Source organism: Myodes glareolus, chromosome 2, assembly GCF_982192425.1.
Source record: "Myodes glareolus chromosome 2, mMyoGla1.1, whole genome shotgun sequence".
Taxonomy (NCBI): Eukaryota; Metazoa; Chordata; class Mammalia; order Rodentia; family Cricetidae; genus Myodes; species Myodes glareolus.
In genome coordinates this window covers 86,604,625-86,624,834 of record NC_142027.1, presented here as the reverse complement: position 1 = coordinate 86,624,834, position 20,210 = coordinate 86,604,625, and the positions used below count along the sequence as shown (strand labels likewise).

The 20,210-nt window shown below is 37.0% G+C and overlaps 1 protein-coding gene across 4 annotated transcripts in view; it reads right to left on the bottom strand.

The window, feature by feature from the left end:
* Window positions 1–20,210, bottom strand: part of Pan3 (poly(A) specific ribonuclease subunit PAN3) — a 110,177-nt gene that overhangs the window by 13,560 nt on the left and 76,407 nt on the right. For 2 of the 4 annotated variants that reach the window (XM_085685151.2, XM_085685156.2), the window contains 8 exons: window positions 13,507–13,754; window positions 12,993–13,097; window positions 11,882–11,939; window positions 8,264–8,425; window positions 7,856–7,972; window positions 7,665–7,766; window positions 4,427–4,592; window positions 3,143–3,233 (listed from right to left, as the gene is read on the bottom strand). In XM_085685151.2, the coding sequence (XP_085541277.1) occupies window positions 3,143–3,233; window positions 4,427–4,592; window positions 7,665–7,766; window positions 7,856–7,972; window positions 8,264–8,425; window positions 11,882–11,939; window positions 12,993–13,097; window positions 13,507–13,754 (1,049 nt within the window). The remainder of the gene's footprint in view (window positions 1–3,142; window positions 3,234–4,426; window positions 4,593–7,664; window positions 7,767–7,855; window positions 7,973–8,263; window positions 8,426–11,881; window positions 11,940–12,992; window positions 13,098–13,506; window positions 13,755–20,210) is intronic. The other 2 variants (XM_085685154.2, XM_085685160.2) reach the window with 1 other exon arrangement.

The window sequence follows — 20,210 nt, the reverse complement described above, 5'->3', positions numbered from 1 at the left end:
AATAGAGCTTAAATCAAACTGCATTACTAAAAACACTTAACTGTTCAAACTCAACATTTTACTCAACACTACTGTGGGTCTGACATTTTACACATGAGCTTCTATGATCAGGAAAACTAACTTTATATAATATTTTGAATTCACTAGAAGAAGTCTGGGATTCGTGCCAGAGTTAGCACAAGCAGTGGCACAGGATGGTGTTATTGTCATGCCTGTCTGGTAGGGATGCTATGAATGACCAGGAATCATTTCAGTCACCTTAAAAAAAGCAAATGTCCCAAGTTATACTGATGAAATTACAGAAATTCTAGCTTTGAATAATATGGAATATCGGGCATTTCTACATGGTTTCAAACCAATGTACTCAGTGTGCTAGCAGCCTGTGCCAAAGATGGCCTCTTAACCTCTGAAACAAGTCTCAGTTTGGTCCCACCCCATATGATGCCTCCCTCCTAGAATACTTTATTATTCCCTACGTGAAAACAAAGGCCCAAAGCATCTGGAGAACTATGCGGTTTTAAAGAAACAAAATGTCTATTCTGAGTATTTCCTCCTCTCTAAAACTGACTCTGGATTCACTTTCAGAAATAAAATATATCCATGATATAATCCAGTTTAGATTACAATTTACTTTTTAATAAAAAAGTCTTCATTAGTTAAGAGATTTTGGCATTAGAAACTTGGGAACTTTTTTTTTTAACCTTATTTTCCAGCTAAATGATTTTGTATTCGTTATTTTGCTTCTTGCCTCCATCAGATTCTGTCCCCACTTGCTGAATTCAGGATGTATACCCCAAATCATTTTCAGTTTCTTCCCGATTCTTGGTTTCGTGTTTCTGTCTCTGATTCTATCTAGGACTCTACTTAAGTCTATTTGACTACAAGTCAGTCTCTAGTCACCTGTCTGAAACAGACTACGAGAATAGACTACAAGAAACAATGTGCCCCTCTCTCCTGTCAATACACGCCCCCTTTGGAACCATCTTTAAATCTTTCCTATGCCTCACTATAATAATTTACATAAGAAACCTACATATATGCAACAACAAAAAAATGGAAAGAAACCCAATATATTCATTTTATTGAAAAATAAAGTGACAATTGGTTGAAAGTTGACAGAGTTTATAAATGAAAGCAGTTTCTGACTTACAAAAAAAAAAAAAAGCCCAGGTTTATGAAACGGTCACTTGTAATTCAAAGTAATTTCCTCCCTTTTATATAAAGTATCACATAATAAATTAAGTAAGTGAAATAGTATCCATTTGCAAAAAAACAAAAAAGTGATTCAGAAAATAAAATTCATACTAGTCTTATTTTATATTCATAAATGATGTTTTTGGTGCTGAAGGTTAAACATAGGGCTATTTGTATGGTTCGTAGTCCAGTACTAATTTTAAAAAAAACAATTCTATTAAAAACAGCAGTGATAACTCTAAGGCATGAGCTTCATTTTTACGTATGGATGAAATGTTTCTAGATTTCTGGTAGTACTGACTCTAAATATTACCCAAAAATGTAGTGGTACAACTTTCTTAGACATAAGCAGGTCATTAGTACTTAGTAATATTCAGTTACAATTTTGGGTAACTTTTAAGAAAGACTATGCTCATCTCAAGCTCACTAACTGACCTCCAACCTCCTCCTTAATGCTATGGCTGGAGGCATGAACTACCCACACTTAGTTCATCAGTTACTTCCGGGATAAAAAAAATTAGGCCAATTAATTACTAAGTAAATATAACACAGCAGAAGAAAAGTCACTAACAAATAACATTCCACAAAAAGTGATGGGATAAACCACACTTAGATGAAAGAAAGTGGTTTCTGGAGATGTGTGTGCATGTGAATCAGAATTCTTCCCCACATTGCCTACCAGATGCCAGTACCAACCAAGGCAGCCTGGTAAGGCTGGCACAGCCAAGAGGAATTAAGATAGGAAAGGTGTGCATAGAATGTGTGCAAAAGTGCCACTATACCTCAGACAGCGTGGCTTGTAGTTCAATAGCCATAGACTGTTTCATGAGGCTTCTATTTCTTACCCTGTCATTTTCTTCCTTTTTGTTTTGAAATTTTGTTTTACACTGAAGTAAATTAAAACTTTCCTTTGAAACAAACAAAAGTTGAAAGGAGGAGAACAAGGGGAAGTATGTCTTCATGTGATGAAACCATTCTGCCTTGCACCAAACCTTGGGTAAACAATCGTCTAAACACAAATAAATATAACTTCTTACACAAAGAACTAAAAATCAGCTTATTTATTTATTTGCATTTTTTCGGGACAGGGTTTCTCTGTGTAACTTTGAAGCCTGTCCTGATACTCGCTCTGCAGACCAGGCCTGGCCTTGAACTCACAGACATCCACCTGCCTCTGCCTTCAGAATATTAGGATTGTAGGCGTGCACCATCACGCCAGGTCTAAAATCAACTTTAATGAGTTACAGATCTCAATGTGAAGCACTGCTTGACAAATGGACTAAAATGAATAAATTATCTACTTTAAATACTCAAGGTATTTACACAGTAATCAAAATGGAAGTACCTCCTCCTCCTCACAGTGACAGTCTCTGTTGCTTTCTGTAGTACTGGAGAGACCAAATGCAGAGCCTGGAGTATTTTAAGAACCACTCTACCACTGAACAACACTCCCAGATTCAGTAGCATATTAATAAGGAAATAAACAACAAAATGGGTAAGGACACTGTGGAGTCTGAATCAGTAGTAACAGAAAGAATTTAGAGAATAATAAATTCTAGTAATATGCAAGAAGTGACAACTTAATAGCAACAAAGGAAAAATATAGAACAGGGTGCTCTGATGTCACTTCTTTGAAAATAATACAGTGGGGCAAGCATTAGAAAAACTAGTAGGTCTGAAAAAGTGAAACAAGTAGTATCATCTAATATAATCTACTCATCTGACCGAGACAAATATATTTCATTGCTAAACAGCTATTCTCTGCTAGGACTAATGGTTATTTATTCTGTCTGTTTCAACAGTGAGGTTGCACTAATTAAACCACAGGGGTTAAGACACCACTCAAGAATGAACTGAGACTTAAAACCCTGAATACTTTAAAACCAAGGTTAACTTAAAAGAACAAAAACAGAATAAGCTTTAAGCGCCCATAAAAACTCTTACTCACCTGGTATTGAGCCATTAATGCCAAAGGATTATTATTTTGACTGTTATCAAATGTTAAAACATCAAAAACTCCTACACAATTTACTCGCAACCTGTAAGGACCAAAAAATTCAAAGAAAGTAATTATTCTTCCCTTAGTATATACTAATGAATATTTAACATTTCCTAATATTAGGAAATGACCTAAAACGTTAATGACTATAACTCTCATCTTCATCCTCCCAACCCACAAAACCAACCATTTCAGAGATAACGAAACTAAGACTGAGAGATATTAAATGGTCTGACTGCAGTTGTAAAAGTCAGAATGATAAAGATGTTTTTGAGTTACTCATGAAAGGAAACTACTTCCCAGCACTTGCTAAAGACACAGCTGGCACTGTTCTATGCATATTACATACATGAACTCAAACCTCTTCATGGCTTCGCCAGGCTAAGGGGAAAGTGTCACAGCACAGTCTAATGTCATTGCTTAAGCTCAGAAAGTCAAGAACTTCCTCGGCAAGTAACAGAAAACAGACCAGGACACCCTTGGGCTTTACTGCTGTTGGTTTCTACTGGGTGAGCACACAAAAGGTCTCTCTATGTTACAGCCCAGGCTGTCACCTCCCAAGTAATGAGACTATAGATATGAACCCCAAGGTCCAGCTACGCTATTCAGTTCTGTATGCTCCACTGCTCAAAGTAACTCTCAAAAAAGTTACAGCAACTAAAAAGTTAGGTGTTGTTAAAGTCTTTGCTTCCTCAATGTATTATTCTCAATGCTTGGAACCTAACCAACAACAATCATCTAGCAACTTGATAATCCCAGGTAGAGGCGGGCAGAACTCTGTGAGTTCAAGGTCAGTCTGGTCTACTGAAAGAGTTCCAGGACAGCCAAGGTTACACAGAGAACCCCTGTCTTGAAAAAATCAACGGGTAAAGGAAAACAAAAACAAACAAAACAACTACAAAACAAACAGGCAAACTGAGGAACAGTTTTGAAGCTCTGTAGGTACAGTCTTCCAGTCTAAGGATGATTTACAGCTATATTGGGAATGGTGTCTCTACATGAGAAAGTGGTGTTGATACTGTCTCTTTATTCCCAGATACCTTGCTAACACTTCGGGAGTGTTCACAACCATCTGTAATTCCAGGAAACCCAATACCTTCTTCTGGCCTCCCTGGGCACCAAACACATGTATGTAGCATGCATACATGTATACAAGCAGAACAGTTGCAGACTCAAAATTAAATAAATTTAAAAAAAGAAACCCAGATTCAAAAAAATTCAAACTGCTAGTACCTTGTTTTGCCAGTTATCAGAATCTTGGTTGGATCCATTACTCGACATGCCAAACCTGCTGTATGAATAGTCCGCAGAGCAGAACTCAGCTGGACAATATATGCCCAAATGAGAGACTCTGGTAATAGTCCAGCATGCTGCCTGGGCAGTGGTCCATCATGCTGGCCTAGAAAGCAAATGAATTTTCATGCATGTTCAGAATAGTATAAACTTAACAGATAAGCCCAAGTGTTTCTAAAATTGAGATTATAGGTTTTATATTGTTAAAGTAGCAGAGGTCTCACTACTATTTCTTTTGACTGAATAGACGCTGAACAAGAACAAAAATTTAAAAAGTAGTATCCTTACGAATGATTAAACAAACAATCTACTCTAAGTAGTTGTCTTTTTTCTAACAACTATTTATTGTAGGTGTTTTGTCCGTCTGTTTTGTGGTACTGGGAATTTAACCTAGGTACTCACACATACTAGGCAACAGCTCTGCCACTGAGTTCCATCCCCAGCATTTTTTTTTAATTAATTAATTTATTTATAATGTATACAATGTTCTGTCTCCATGTATGCCTGCAGCCAGAAGAGGGCACTAGATCTCATAGATGGTTGTGAGCCACCATGTGGTTGCTGGGAAATGAACTCAAGACCTCTGGAAGAGCAGTCAGTGCTCTTAACCTCTGAGCCATCTCTCCAGCCCCCATCCCCAGCTTTTAAACTGCTTTTTAATCATACCTACTAGGTCAGTGTCAATATTTAACTAAGTGACAGACAAAATAAAAAAATATTTTTTATATATTAAAACTTTTTATATATATAAAAGTTAATTCAGATTTTGTTAATTATTTCAGTGAACATAATCTTGTAGCCACGTGATTGTAAACCAACTTTCTGTGAATGAGGCTAAAAATGTGAAAGTCAAATGTTTAATTACAAATAATTATAATAATCAGAAAGTACAAGCCAGGTGTCATGACACCTGCATATAATCCTGGCACTTAGGAAGCAACTCAGGATGCCTGCTGCAAGTTTCAGGCCAGGCTGGTTTACATAAGAACTCAGGACCACTCAGGGTTGGTTACAAAACAAGACCTTATTTCAAAAATCATGAATAAAAAAAAATTGACTATGCAATTACAACATTTTTAATAAGCACATATAAAACGAACCATTTCATCTCAATTTGGATAGAATGAAGACATTACACTCTACAAAGACAACTTAGAATTCTCCAAATAGCTCTTAGCAGAAGTTGATAAGATCAACTGGGAGAGCCGTACAAGTGTACAGCTCAACATGCATAAAATCTGCAGTTTAACCCAAAGCACCACTACCAGGAAAAGAAGTTTGTACTTTTTAAAAATTTTTACTTACTTATTTTTTTTTAATATTTTATTTATGAGTGCTCAGCATATATACCTGCAGGCCAGAAGAGAGCATCAGATTCTATTATAGATGGTTGTGGTTGCTGGGAACTGAACTCAGGACTTCTGGAAGAATAGCCAGTGCTCTTAACCAGAGTCATTTCTCCAGTCTCATGGAAATAACTTTAAGACAAGGTTTATGTAGCTCTGGCTGTCTGGAACTTACTACATAGAGACTGAGCTGGCCTTGAATTCAGAGACCTGTTACCTCTGCCTTCTAAGTGTTGAGACTACACCAGCTATTACACTTGTTTTGAAGATCAGAATCTTACGGTGTAGCCCTCCAACTTGTGGCAATCCTCCTGTCTCAGTTTCCTAAGTGTTAGGATTATAGGAGTGAGAACTTGGAACAAACACATAGGACTTACATCCCATGAGATTCAATTCTAACTGTGCCAATCACTTCACGTGATTTTAATCTCTATGTCTATATAAATACAATTTCTCTATCTCACATCATCCCCATTTTCTAACAAATGTACCGTTTTAAATAAGTTGCTAAAACAATAATCATATAGTAAGAGAAAACAAGAGACACTCATGTGTGTATGGTGTATTACGGGAGGTTACAAGAGTGTAAAATGGGCTGGGTGGTGGTGGCACATGCCTTTAATCCCAGCACTCAGAGGCAGAGGCAGGTAGATCTCAGTGAGCTGGAGGCCAGTCTGGCCTACAAAGTGACTTCTAGAAGAGCCAAAGCTGTTACATAGAACCTGTCTAGAAAGAAGGGGGTATGTAAAATGGAAGGACTGATTCCGAGAAAATGTAAACATTGAGATATTGTTTGAAATACCAGAACAGAATACAGATATTTTAAATTGGTAAAATGCTGTGGGTAGTTCTCAATAGAGAACACTGGTAATGCTGGCATCAGAGATGAGGTAGAGAGGTATCCAGCAGGCAGGTAACAACCTGCACTATAAAATAGCTACCACAAAACAAATGATGTAGCCCAAATGGCAACAGTATTCAGGTTAAGACAGCTATATAAATCAAAGCCAACAGCCACTTCACAGGTTGTTATTAAAATAAAATCAAGCCATAACCATATTCATCTTTAGGAAAATTTGCACCACATTCTCCACTGTGCCGGTGTGCAGGTGGCATGACAGAGAGACAACACCTGTGTAACCACAGCTCTCTCCTTTCAGCTGTCAGAGTGCAGAAAGCACGATCATGAGCAAACCCAGATATTAGGCTTTGGATTCAAGAAAACCTTAGGATTAAAGCACAGCTACCAATGTGATGCTTCATTTTTGGCTTTACACTACAAAATGAGATCATACACAAAAATGTAAGTTCTGACATCTCAAAATAGACTGATATTTTTTTCTGGTATCATTTCCCCTCAAAATAAGCACATTTTGAACTCTACAAATTTTCAGGTTTTTTTTTTAAAATAGTTGGAATATAAAATGACTTTAAGTAATAGAAAAGGAACAGAAAAAAATACTCCATTTAAGTAAAGTTACTTAAAACCTGACTTGACATGTAACAAACAAAAGCATATGTTTAGGGAAGTTAAGTTTCAAAACTTATCATATAGAAAACACTGGATGGTAAGACTATCAAATTATGTTTACTAGGTACAAAAAAAAGGGAAATGTCCAGAGTAAACCAAAGATACTGGCATAAAATCTGAGTCAATACACACACTTTTCTAACTTGCTGCAAACCAATCCCAATTCTTTAAGACGCCTTAAAAAAAGGTACAGTAGGGCTCTTAAAATGAAAAGAATAAATTCCAATTTATTTTAATACAAAACTATTGTTCTCAGAAGAAAAGCATGCATCAAAGCATAGTCTGCTCACATCTCTCTTACCCCACTTTCTCTTTGTGAAGTAGGCATCTGCATTAGGGTCATTAAAGTGTCTGCTCATCATAGTTTCTCCTCCAGCATGGAAATCATATGCGAACACAAGAGCTTACAAGAAAACAGAAACACACATCACAGAAGTCAAACTCCATACAATGAAACTCAGGAGCAGAACCACCACAGGACCAGTAACTTACAGGGCTCAGCAAACGCTTTAGTGGTAAACACTTCACGCAGAGTCACAATATTCGAGTGTTGAATTTTTTTCCACATATCAACTAACACCATGCACTTCGTGTTGACAAGGCGAAAACCTATAGAAGAAAAATTTCTACTATAATCAACCACAAATGACAGAGAAATATAAATTTCTAAAAATGGTCTATTTTGCCTGTAAGGCATCAGTTTTCAATTGGGGACACAAAAAAAAAGAAAGGAAAGGGAAGGGGAGCGGGGAGGGGAGGAAGGAACAAAAAGAGAAGAAAAGGAAAAGAAACCTTCCTGTCCTCCAAACATGTGTGATAAATACAGCACTGTTCCCAGGATCGTGTGGACAATCTTAGCTCAAATAATACACTCCTGACAAAGAGACCCATCTTCCTTACCGTGTATTCTCCGAAGGCAATATGGCAGATCATCTTTGCTATTTACAGCTTTGTAGCAAGATGTGATATACCCAAAATTACTTGATTTCTGTATCCGGTTGGGGGGTGGCAGTGGTTCTAGAGGGAAGAGGCTATGGTAGCTGTCAACTTCTGTGGGGACTGCTGAGTAAGTCATAGAAAAACAATTTTCATTCATAAATCACTCACAATAATAAAAAAGAAACCAAATCTATCACCATTCACTGACAAATCCTAATAGATCTGTACCATAAGACAGTGTTGGACTTACAAGCCTATAAAACAAAGTACAGCTTCAGTACCAGTAAAACCAGCTTACAAAGTAGCCAAAGCACAAGTGAGGTTCACAGGCTCAGTTATTTCCAGTCTCCTGGCAGTAAAATATAGGATTTTTGTTTTCAGAAATAATTACCAGAAATGAGTCATTACTTGATACAACATTTTTATTCTAAAATACTAATAAAAACAAAGATTTGTCATTATCTTTAGAGTACAAAGAATCTGAAATAAGTAGCATTAAATCAGTATGCAAACATGTACGTATAAACATGACAGATAGCACCAAACTCTTAAAAACCTCTGGCTTAAGTAAGAACAACTGAAGGAAACTATGCTTGCCCCAGTAATTAAGAAGAGGTGCACCTAAACCAGTGCTGACAGTGGATTTAAAATCGTCAGCTGAAGACACAAGAGGGAAATCAGCTATAGCAGGTATTTGCAACAACCTTTTAACGGGTACCATGGTTTTAACACCAAACAAATATACAAGGCAAAAGACAAATTCTGTTCAATACACAGGGATTTCATAGCATACTCTATCTGGCTTTAGAAGCTGTACATTTTGGATTAGTGTGCAGTGGCTGTGCACAATTGAAAATGGTCACAAAACAAAAAGGTTATGAATACAGATGTTTCCTTCCTTCAGTCTGCTGAACTTGTGATACACCACTGTTGGACCTAACAAATTTCAAGGCCCCTATGCTGCACGGAAGCTTCCTCATGAACCCACTGAATGCAGTTCCAGTCTACCCAGTCCTAAGCACAGTGCACTCTCCTTTCCATGTAGTTTAGCCCCCTCTCAACAGTCTTAACTGTCAAGTAACAAAGGGCTGGTTCTTTCTGAAACACTTCCTACTATCCTCAGGCATGGCCCCCTTTTCTATATTAGTGATTAGCAAATTCAACTGTCCTCACGACTCTCTCTTTAGAGTCTAAGAGTCAGTGCTACGACAAACCATGCTTTTGAAATAGCTATTCTGTGTATAATGTCTTATATAAATGTCTGTATTTCCGGCAGTGGTGGCGCAACACCTTTAATCCCTGCACTCGGATCTCTATGAGTTCGAGGACTGCCTAGTCTACAAGAGCTAGTTCCAGGAGAGGCTCCAAAGCTACAGAGAAACCTTGTCTGGGGGGGTGGGGGTGGGTGGGAGGAGACACGGACCAAAAACATTGTTTATATTTCCTCGTCTCTAAACTTCTCCAGAGTAAGAGCTAAATCTCATTAATACAATATCACTAGTATATAAGAAGTGCTCAGTATATTTATGGATTTGACAAAAATTAAGTCTTGGTAAGAAAATTGGGTAAGAAAATTTTTCTCTATCTTTTGATTTATGGAAATTATATAAATTATTCAAATAAAAAATAATAGTAGTAAAAATCAGAATAATATTTATATGTATCTGTTCTTCATGCTCCTTTATTGTAGAACACACCACTTCACGCAGGTTTGAAAGTAACACTGAATCAGGCAGTATTTGTTTTATGCCTGAGTCAAAACGCCACCTGGCATTAAGCACCAGATTACAGATTCAGGATTGGCGATGTAGCTTAGTGATAACAAGCATACATGAGGCTCTGGTTTCAGTGTACCAAAGCCAAGGGTGAAAAAGGCAGCAAAAGATCTCCTGAGTAAATTGGGAGCATGGGGACCTTGGGGAAAGATTGAAGAGGGGAAGGGGGGAAGGCAGGGAGGGGAGCAGAGAAAAAAGTAGAGCTCAATAAATATCATGGGAAGAAATAAATAAAGGGGGGAGGAGGCAGCAAAAACATTTGTGCTTTACCTAAGGGATCACACATTATCTTGGTGTCTGATTCTATAGAATGTAGTCTACAGCTCTGCAAACCACAGGTAATTGATAACACTGAGAAACAAATCTCTAGAAAGGAATAATATGTCCTGTGCAGTGGTGTTCTACTGATGTCTGTATTTGACAGAAACCACATGAACTGCAAACCCTTGAATAGTTTAAACTTTTTTTGGGGGGGGGGGTGGTTCTACTCATTTATTCATTGTATCTTACTGTGGACATCTTAATAGCACTGTCCTTCCAATCCACAAATGTAGGACATCCTTCCATTGCATCCCAAATTCTTTCAAAGATTCCATGACAAATATTTCAAACTTTTTTGTTAAACTTATTCCATCACTGGTATATGCTTATTTGTTATTTATTCTATGTGGAAAAAGCTATTTCTGAATGTTTGTTTACATATCCAACAACTTTGCTGAATTTGAATATTGTTCTAGAACTTTTCTGGTACAGTCTTGTTATTATAAAAATAATAAGCATGCTATCTGCCATCTAATCGGATGCCTTTATTTCTTTCTCTTGCCTGAGTGCTCTCTCTGGCTAAGGCTTGAAGTCCAGATTTGAATGGAAGAGATAAAAGTGGTATCCATGTCATGCCCCAAATTTTAGAGAAAAAGTTTTCGACTCATCCCCATTCACTATTAGCTGCTAGCTTATTTTATACATGCTTTCTTGAAATGACCAAAGTTTGCCTTGATCTAGAATCAAAAATGCTGGGTAAATGGTATACGGATACACAGTTTGAGTTTTCTAAAGCAGTTGCAGTTTCAACAATTTAAGCTATCATTACCGAGAACATGTGGATCTATAGCCTACTATACGTTGACAATTATCAGATCATTTCCTTATTTCCTTCTTGTTTCCTTCCTATTTATTGGCTATAAGGATTGTCCATAAAAATGCCCACATTCATCTTTGGCCATTTTCCCAGTGAGCTGTTTGATCAGGTCTTTTGTCTATTATTTGTCAGTTGCACAGACTTCAAATATCTCCTTCCAAGTTTTAGTTCTTCTTTACAGCAGGTGTCTTTGGGTCATTTTTTTTTTTTAAAGTTTTAATTTGGTAGAACTCATCAGTGTTTTTTATCTTGTGATTTTAGCCTGCAGTGCTGGGGAGTGGATCTGAGAGCTTATACTTTCCAGGTAAATAAATGCTTTCCACTGAGCCCAGTATTTCTTCCCACGGGGGAAAAAAGGCTTCTTTGTGTCGTATATAGGGCCTATTAAAGGGTTTTACTATTTAACCTATTAAAAGACTTTCTCTAGATACTTGTATAAACAGTGGGAGTTTTAAAAGTTCTTAGGCATATAGATGGGGCTTAATATATGATCCAGTTACATACCCCACCCACTTATGTGGGTTCCCCCCTGCCCAAAGACAGGGTTTCTCCATGTAGCCCTGGCTGTCTTGGAACTCCCTCTGCAGACCAGGCTGTCTTGGTTCAAACTCCGAGGGCCTGCCTCTGCCAGGGGTGAGGGAGAAGGTGTATCAATATGCATTTTACCTGGCATATCTGCTTGATCAATTTGAGCCATTGTTATTAAATGTCTGTTGATCAGCTCCTAAGAACAAGAAACAAGCATATTAATAACAGATTATAGGCAGAGCCTCTGACATCTTAGATTTTTTCCACTGTAACTAAATAATATTTTTATTTGCTACTTTTAATATGCCTACAAAATTTCTAGAGACATTAATATATATAAATTCCAACCCTAGATAGACTTGCTACTGTAATTAAGGTTGAGTTTACATTTAAAAGAAAAAGGTGCTATAAATCAACATGAAATATATAAAAGATCTATTAAGCTCATCAATAATTCATTCTAGAATCATTACACAGAAAATGGAGATGTAGTCCAGTGTTTGCCTAGCATGCACAAGGTCCTGGATTCTATCCCCAGCACTGCATAAAGAAATAACTTGCACACGTACGCTCATTCATGTACACATGCATGCACACACTTGAAGAACCTTTTGCAAAATAAAAATATTTTTGAGAATGTACATGTAAAAAGCTCTAAATATCAAGAATATCTAAGTTGTTTTAAAAAAATAAACTATTCCATAAAACCTACTTTAAAACTTTTGTTAGGTTATTTAAAACAAAGTTTACTGTATCAAACTATTAGCAATAATTGCAAGGTTAGAAACCATTTAAATTATGTATGCTTTATTTAAAGAACCCTTTCCATGTGACGGCTCAGTGAGGAAAGGCACTTGCTGTCAAGCCTCATTAATCTGAGTTTGGTACACAGAATCCACACGGTAGAAGGAAAAAACAAACTCCCACAAATCTTCTAACTTCCATATGCTTTCCCTAATACATTCAAGTAAGCATGCATATACACACAAACTAATAGAGAAACCCATGTAAAGAGTACTTTTTGAACAAAGAACACAAAGCACAGAAAGGAAGCACATTTAAATACTAAATTCTATATTTTATACTCTAATACATTATTTAAGATTTCCTTAAACATACACAAAACTTCCATGTTCTAAATCTCCTTGCTTAGGGGACATTGCGAGACTAGACGGTGGCCTGCACATCCATTTTCCTGCTCTAAAGCATAGCCAACAATCAGTGTCTGCCTTAGCTTCTAAAAGCATACCTGTCGAAGCTCGTCAGCCATGAAGAAGGAAGGTGCATTTGCTTTTGGTTGCATATAAGCAACATGAGGTGCAGTTGGAGGATAAATATGATAGTTTGGAAATACCTAAAATGGCAAGGAAGAGGAAAATGTAATCGTGGATTTTTCTCCATTATAAAAGCTTAATTTTTTATCTTATAGCAAAAAATTGATACATTTGAAATGTTTTAATAATAGTGAACTAAACACTTCAGACAAAAACTGTTAGAAGAATATTTTCTGAAAAAATTCATTTCATAAATCTTCTATCTCGATAATTTTAAAATTTATTATAAAAACAATAAATTAAAAAGTCTAAGAAGAAAAATATTATTCAGCTATAAAATTTCAGGTCCAACTAGCTCTTTGAATGAGTTAAAAAAAGTAAAGTATGTTTTCCTATCCCTATAAACCTACCAATATGAAGGGTGCCCCTCTCGTTAGTGAGGAGCAGCTTTTCTAAGAGCGCCAATTCCCTCTGTATTGGGGGCCTTACCATTCCAGTCAAAGGTGCTGGAGTTGTATCTGTATAGAAGTAAGTCGTCCCTCCGACAGTCTCCTTCTGGATCACCTGACCAGAGGACGGAGTCTGAGGAACAGGGTTATTGGCAGGAGTGGAGGCACTAGGCGGCACCATGAAACTCGCTGGGTTTGGAGTGTGGCTTCTTCTTCTAGGAGCAGGAGAGGTATGTGGAGTAATTTTGGGGGAATGGAGAGGGGAAGATCCAGCAGAGAGTGACATTCCTGGGGAAGATGCAAAATAGGGTCTTAGAGGAGCAGCAGACTGGTTTTAGAGAGAAAAAAATTCTGAAAATAAAATGTAAACACTCATGTGAAAGAAACATTAATTTAAAGTGCAAAGGAAAAAATCTTGTTTTAAGGAAAGCGCCAATTAAAGTAAATGTGAAGAAGTTTCTTTTTCTTAATATAGTCATTTCCAAATGAATCGGCAACAGGCTCCTTCTTATCAAAGTTGATAACCTAACCCTATGGCAAGAATCACTAGAGATTTAATAAATTAATTTAATGAAATAATGAAAACTACCAGAACTGAGGCTCTTGAATAGCTTTTTCTCAAGTTTTTTTGAATTCTTTATTACTGCCCAAACAACACAATTCCCCAAATGTTACAGTATTAAAATTTAAATTAATAAAAATCTATTAAATTTCTTCAGCCAAATATAACGGTTAAGAAAGACTATGTTAAAATGCATGGTGGCAGATTAAGCACCAAATCTTTAAACAAGTCCTGTTTTGATGCCTGTATGTAACTCTAAGCATACACCAAATAGCCAGAAATAGGGGCAAATGCGTGTCCAAGTGCAAGTTACTCAATCCCAGCCCATGGACGCCACTTGAACAAAGTACCCTCTCCCACAAATGCTGCAGAGGAGGTAGAAACAGTGTTTTTACCCTTTGGAATATTCTAAGCCAGCTGAGAAAATGAACAAGTAACATGTAAAAGCATAAGATGATCTACAAAACGAACAGAAATTATACTGACAACAACATGCATAAATGCAAATGAAATGCAAATTAACCAGAGCCAGGTGCATTAGTCACAGGTTTAATGAAGGTGGCTGGTTTGAGCTGAGATGGAAGAGGAGATCTAGAGCTACAAACCGCACTTGTCCAAAAACTGTTTGCTATTTCGGGAATGTCTAAAAACCTTCACATTTGGAAAAAACAATCAAACAAAAAACCCAAAATACCACAGAGCTATTGGCCACAGAGCTATTATTAATGGGATGTGTTTCAATTTACAGTGTCTCATAAGACATCAAGGCTTTGTTTTCAGAAAATAAGGTGAACAAAATTGAGCTTAAAACTGAGAAAGGAACTTTTGTCTCTGAAGAGCACTTTGCACTTCTAAAGGGCCTCAATACAACGATGGCAACAGTTTATGCGCACCTACCAGCAAGCAGGTAGACTAGGTATTAACAATATAAGTCAGACACAGAGTTTATGTTCTTTAGTCAAAGACACATGTACAAAGCCAACAAGGAGTCAGACTCAAACAAGGGTCAACTGCAAATTCTCAACCAAGCACCCTGTAATTGCTGTAATTCAGCTTCTGCTATATCAACACTGAAGTAGATCAGAAATTTCAAATACCTCAGAAGAAACGTTAAAACTCTGTAGCTTTAAAAAAAAAAACTACTTAGTTAATAATATGGACTGAATTTACATAGTTTCCCCTAAAGCTAATTTCCAAGTTTCCCTGAGAGGAAAATTCTGCAGGTCAAAGATGAATAAACTAGTTCACTACTTTTCTGTTTTTATCAGCACTGTGTATGGCAGTGATTCTGCCCCCTAACCCATGCCAGGCACTAATCTAAATGTCTTCCTGAGCATCAGCCTATTTCATCCTCATACAGATGAGCAAACTAACTAAAGGCCAAAAGAATTATGAGTAAAAACATAGATTAACAGACAAGATTTAAACTCAGATTCAATCAACACCAATTTCTGTCTCATCTGAAGGACAAGAAAGAGTATGTGGAGTCATTTCAGTAGTGTCAGTGATGACTTGGCTTATGTGGGAGGAGATGTAGCTAAGCTAATGGAAAGGTTCAGGGCCTTAGTAGGTATAGAATTAGAACACAAAACAAATCAAGGCTAAATACCACGACAAACACCAAAAGGGAATTTACACTATAGAGTATCAAGACTTTGCTGAACCATTCTCAATTCTGATAATTTTGTATGTTTGTTTGTTTTGTTTTTCTGTAGCTTTGGAACCTCTCCTGGGACTAGCTCTTGTGTATCAGGCTAGCCTCAAACTCACAGATATCCACCTGCCTCTGCCTCCAGAGTGCTGGGATTAAAAGCATGTGCTGTCACCACCAGGCCTTGTGAAACTATTTTAATGCAAAGTTGTAGTCTCTACCTGTGAGTTGAGGCTTACTAGAATTACTCACATACACTGAAACTAAAGCATGTTCACATTGAGCATTAGCTAGCACCCACGTGGACACTTATGTAGCTAAAGGTAAAATTACCTAAAAAACTGACACTGTATCACTCACATATTTATAGAATATTAAAGAATTCACACATAAGTGCTTAAACAACAATGTACCTTGACATGCCTGTTAATAAACACAACACTAAATTGTAAACAGCATGGAGGAGTAGAAAAATATTACATAAACAGGTTGTCACACACAAGGGAACTGATTTACAATGAACAAACTGCCTAATCAGGGGAAGATGATCCCCAATTAAGGGCCCTTAGCTAAGCACACACCTGTATTCCCAGCACACAGCAGGCAGAGGCAGGAGAATAACACATCTGAGGTCAGTTTAATCTACAAAGTGAATTCCAGTCTGTCTAGGGTCACACAGAAAGATACTGTCTCAAAAAAATAATTAAATAATAAAAAATTTCTACTTGAAAACACTTTCCCTTCCACATCTTTAATCACAAAATAATTTCAGAAAGGATTCAGAATCCACTTGTTACAGAAAAAAAGTTCCCTACTAAAAATGATATTGGCAAATGATATTTCTTCATTTGAAATTCCATTTCATGTCAGTATCCACTTGCAATTTCTGTCTTTCCTTATGAGAAGGATTATCAGTTGTTATTACAGCACCCTGGCACTCAGTCAACAGAACGCTAAATCATAGTAAGTAACATGTAACATATCAGCATAGAAGACAATTTAGAAGAATAAAACATATATTTTAAGAATAAAAACATATATTTAAATACCTCAAATTAACAATATTCACCATCATATTTCTGAACTATCTTTTTTGTCAATCATGGTCAGGGTGATACTGTCTATAATTTCAAACTGAAAAATATAAGTAACCGTAAGCATAAAGTATTGTAGAGCACCTGGAAAGTGTCCATATAAATAGAAGTGAGCAACAATACAGAGCTAGACAGATACTCAAGGCTATTAGCAAGCAAAGAAATGAGAGACAAAGAACTCAGGCTGATTTATGGCGATAAATGTACCATTATTTTAAGAGGCATAATTGTACTTCTAGATTACTATTATTTTCTTTTTTTTTTTTTTTTTTTGAGAAAGTAGTTCTCTGTAGCCCTGGCTGTTCCGTCAGATGCTCTGCAGACCAGGCTAGCCCCAAACTCAGAGATCTGCATACCTCTGCCTCCCAAGTGCTGGGATTAAAGGCATGTGCCACCACGCCCAGCCAGTACTTCTAGAAATCTTAAGAGAAACAAACAAACAAAAATACTTGCCAACAGTAATAAAAAAATTCATCAAATTATATGAGATTATACAAATTAAAAGCTAATAGCTATGAACTCAATCATCCCCCCTCTCCCCCAATAAGAACAAGTAGTTTGGATAGTATTGCTTCTGGAAAACAAGAGCACACAAATGTCCTCTTCAACCCAATGGCGGTTATGGATACACAATACTAGAAAAGAGTGTCCCACACAAGAATTTATAATACAATCAGGAATAAAAAACAAGAAAAACAAGACAATGAGTTAAAGAAGAATTTGAAGACATTTGAAATATAGCCTTGAGTCCATAACACATGGAGAACAGAACCAAAACCCTGTGCAAAGCAAGGATTCTGGAAAAGATGTAAGAGCAGTGAATACAGAGCTAGAGAAAGAAAGGGCAGTCTGCTTGTACAGAAGGGAAGGAATGGCAGAGTTTGATTTGAAGAAACTGGAACATTACACCCTGTAGGCACTACACAAGTTATACTGTACTTTGCGAATTAGAACATGACTTGTCAAGCCATATACATCTCATGCACAGGCATAAGACTGCACTTTACAGCAATGTAATACGGACAGACACTTAGAGGAAGGAAGCACTACACTACCTTGATGAATGCTTCCACTCTCAGAGAGTGCATGCATGATCCCCAGGAAGCAATCCCACTTGGGAACTCAAACCTAAATGGTGGCACATTCCAATAATCCTACCACTCAGGAGGCAGAGGCAGGCCTTCCAGTTCAAAGCCAGCCTGTGACATAGAGCTAGATTCTAGTTCAGAAATCAAAAAGTAATAAAATTCAAATGAACAATATTCATGAGAATTCACCCTGATACAAAATATCCCAGACAACAGCATATAAAGGGAGCTACGAAAAAAAAAATAACTCTCACTATTAAAACAAAGGATACAAAACTGAACAGGGCAAATAGGCTCTCTAAAAGTTAAAATTAAAAAAAAAAAGCAAAAGCATCAAAATTAAAAGAAAAAGCTCTCAGAAGGTAAACTAAAGCAGATCAAAAAAAGACACTGCAGAGACTAGCTAAAAATAAAACTAGAGAGTACAAAAGACTGATTAAGAGACATAAAATATAAAATGAAGTTGAACATCCAGGAGAAAAAATTTTGGAGAAGCAATATTCAAGCAGATAAAACAGAACACCACCAACAAAAACCCACACACACCTCATCAATAAATTCGGAGAATAATGGCTCCGAGGAGAAAGGGAGGGGAAGAAGGTAGGGTGTGTGTGTGTGTGTGTGTGTGTGTGTGTGTGTGTGTGTGTGTGTGTAAGATGAAGGCCTCTACTTGAACTGGCTCTGAAGAGAAAGGGAGAGGAAGAAGGTAGTGTGTGTGTGTGTGTGTGTGTGTGTGTGTGTGTGTGTGTGTGTTTAAGATGAAGGCCTCTACTTCATCTTAACTGAACTGAACTGAAAAACACACCAGAACACTAGTCTATCCTTAGATAATTTTCATTTTAGGACTTGTCACTGGAGTTTTTGTGGTAAAAAAACAATTCAACAACCAATTCATTAAGAAAACAATTCCTTACCTAAAAACCCTGGAATGTAAGAGTGGGAGGATATTATTTAAAAAAAAAGTCTGAGATATTTCAAAACACAAATGGAGGTCAAATTCTAGAAAAGTGTAATACTTAGAAAGGATAGATAAGTTAAAAGCCACTAAAGATTAGTACTTGCTGGCAGTGTAGCTCAATGGCAGTGTGCTTAGTGAGCACAAATCCTTGTGTTCTACCTCAGCACTGAAAAACAAGCGGGGGGAAAAGGCAGAAAAAAAATTTTCTTGTACTTTTTACTTAGGAGCATGAAAATTATCTATGTGATCAACACACATAATCACAACAAACCAGCTATCATGGCACACATCTGTAATCCAAGTACTCAGGAGGACAGAAAGAGGAGGATCACAAAGGGGAGGTCTTGCCGTGTGGGAAACAGTAATAAAACAGAAACAAAACACATCATGTTCAATACAAATTTCATACTATATGTAGAACAGCTTTTAAAATGTATTTACATAAAGAGAGAGCGAGAGAGGGGGGGGCCATAATGGCCTTTAATCCCAAAGCACTCAGGAGACAGAGGCAGGCAGATTGAGTTAGAGGGCAACCTGGTATAGAAAGGAGTTAAAAGACAGCTAGGGCTGTTACACAGAAAAACCCTGCCTTGAAAAACCAAATAAACAAACAAACAAATAAATCAAACTGAAAGTCCTAAAAATAACTAAAACCATGAAACTGTAGGAAGAAAACAGGTGTAAGCCCCTGTGGCCTTCAACTTAGTGATGGTCTTGATACCTACGGCACAAACAATAAAGGAAAACATGTAAAATGTTCAAACTGGGACTAATAAGAACTTACATTTCTGTACTTTAGAAGGAGTGATCATGATGGGAAGGCTGCAGTAAAAGTCTAGCGTGGGTAATAGAGAGAGAACCATTTAGAGCGTACAATAAAAACAACTGAATTAAATAACTATGCAAGCAATTTGATCAGAGACATTCTCAAAGACAACATATAAATGCCAATTGAGCACATGTAAAGAAACATAACACTAGGGACATGAAGATCAGAACCACAATGACATACCCTATCATTCTCTAGAATGCTTACAGTCAGTTAAGAGCATGGTAACAAATGCTGTTGGTGAGGCTGGACGAAATCTGAGCTCTTATTCTTTCTGGCAGAAATGTAAAACGGTGGTGCAGTGATCTTGAAAAGAACTTAACAAGAGATGCCCAATCATACTACAAAAGCATTTGTTCAACTATGTTCACAGCAGCACTATTTGTAATAGCCAGAACCTGGAAACAACTTAGATGCCCCTCAATGGAAGAAATGATAAAGAAAGTGTGGAATATATATGCATTAGAGTACTACTCAGCGGTAATGACATCTTGATTTTGCATGCAAATGGATGGAAATAGAAAACACTAGCCTGAGTGAGATAACCCAGACCCCAAATGAT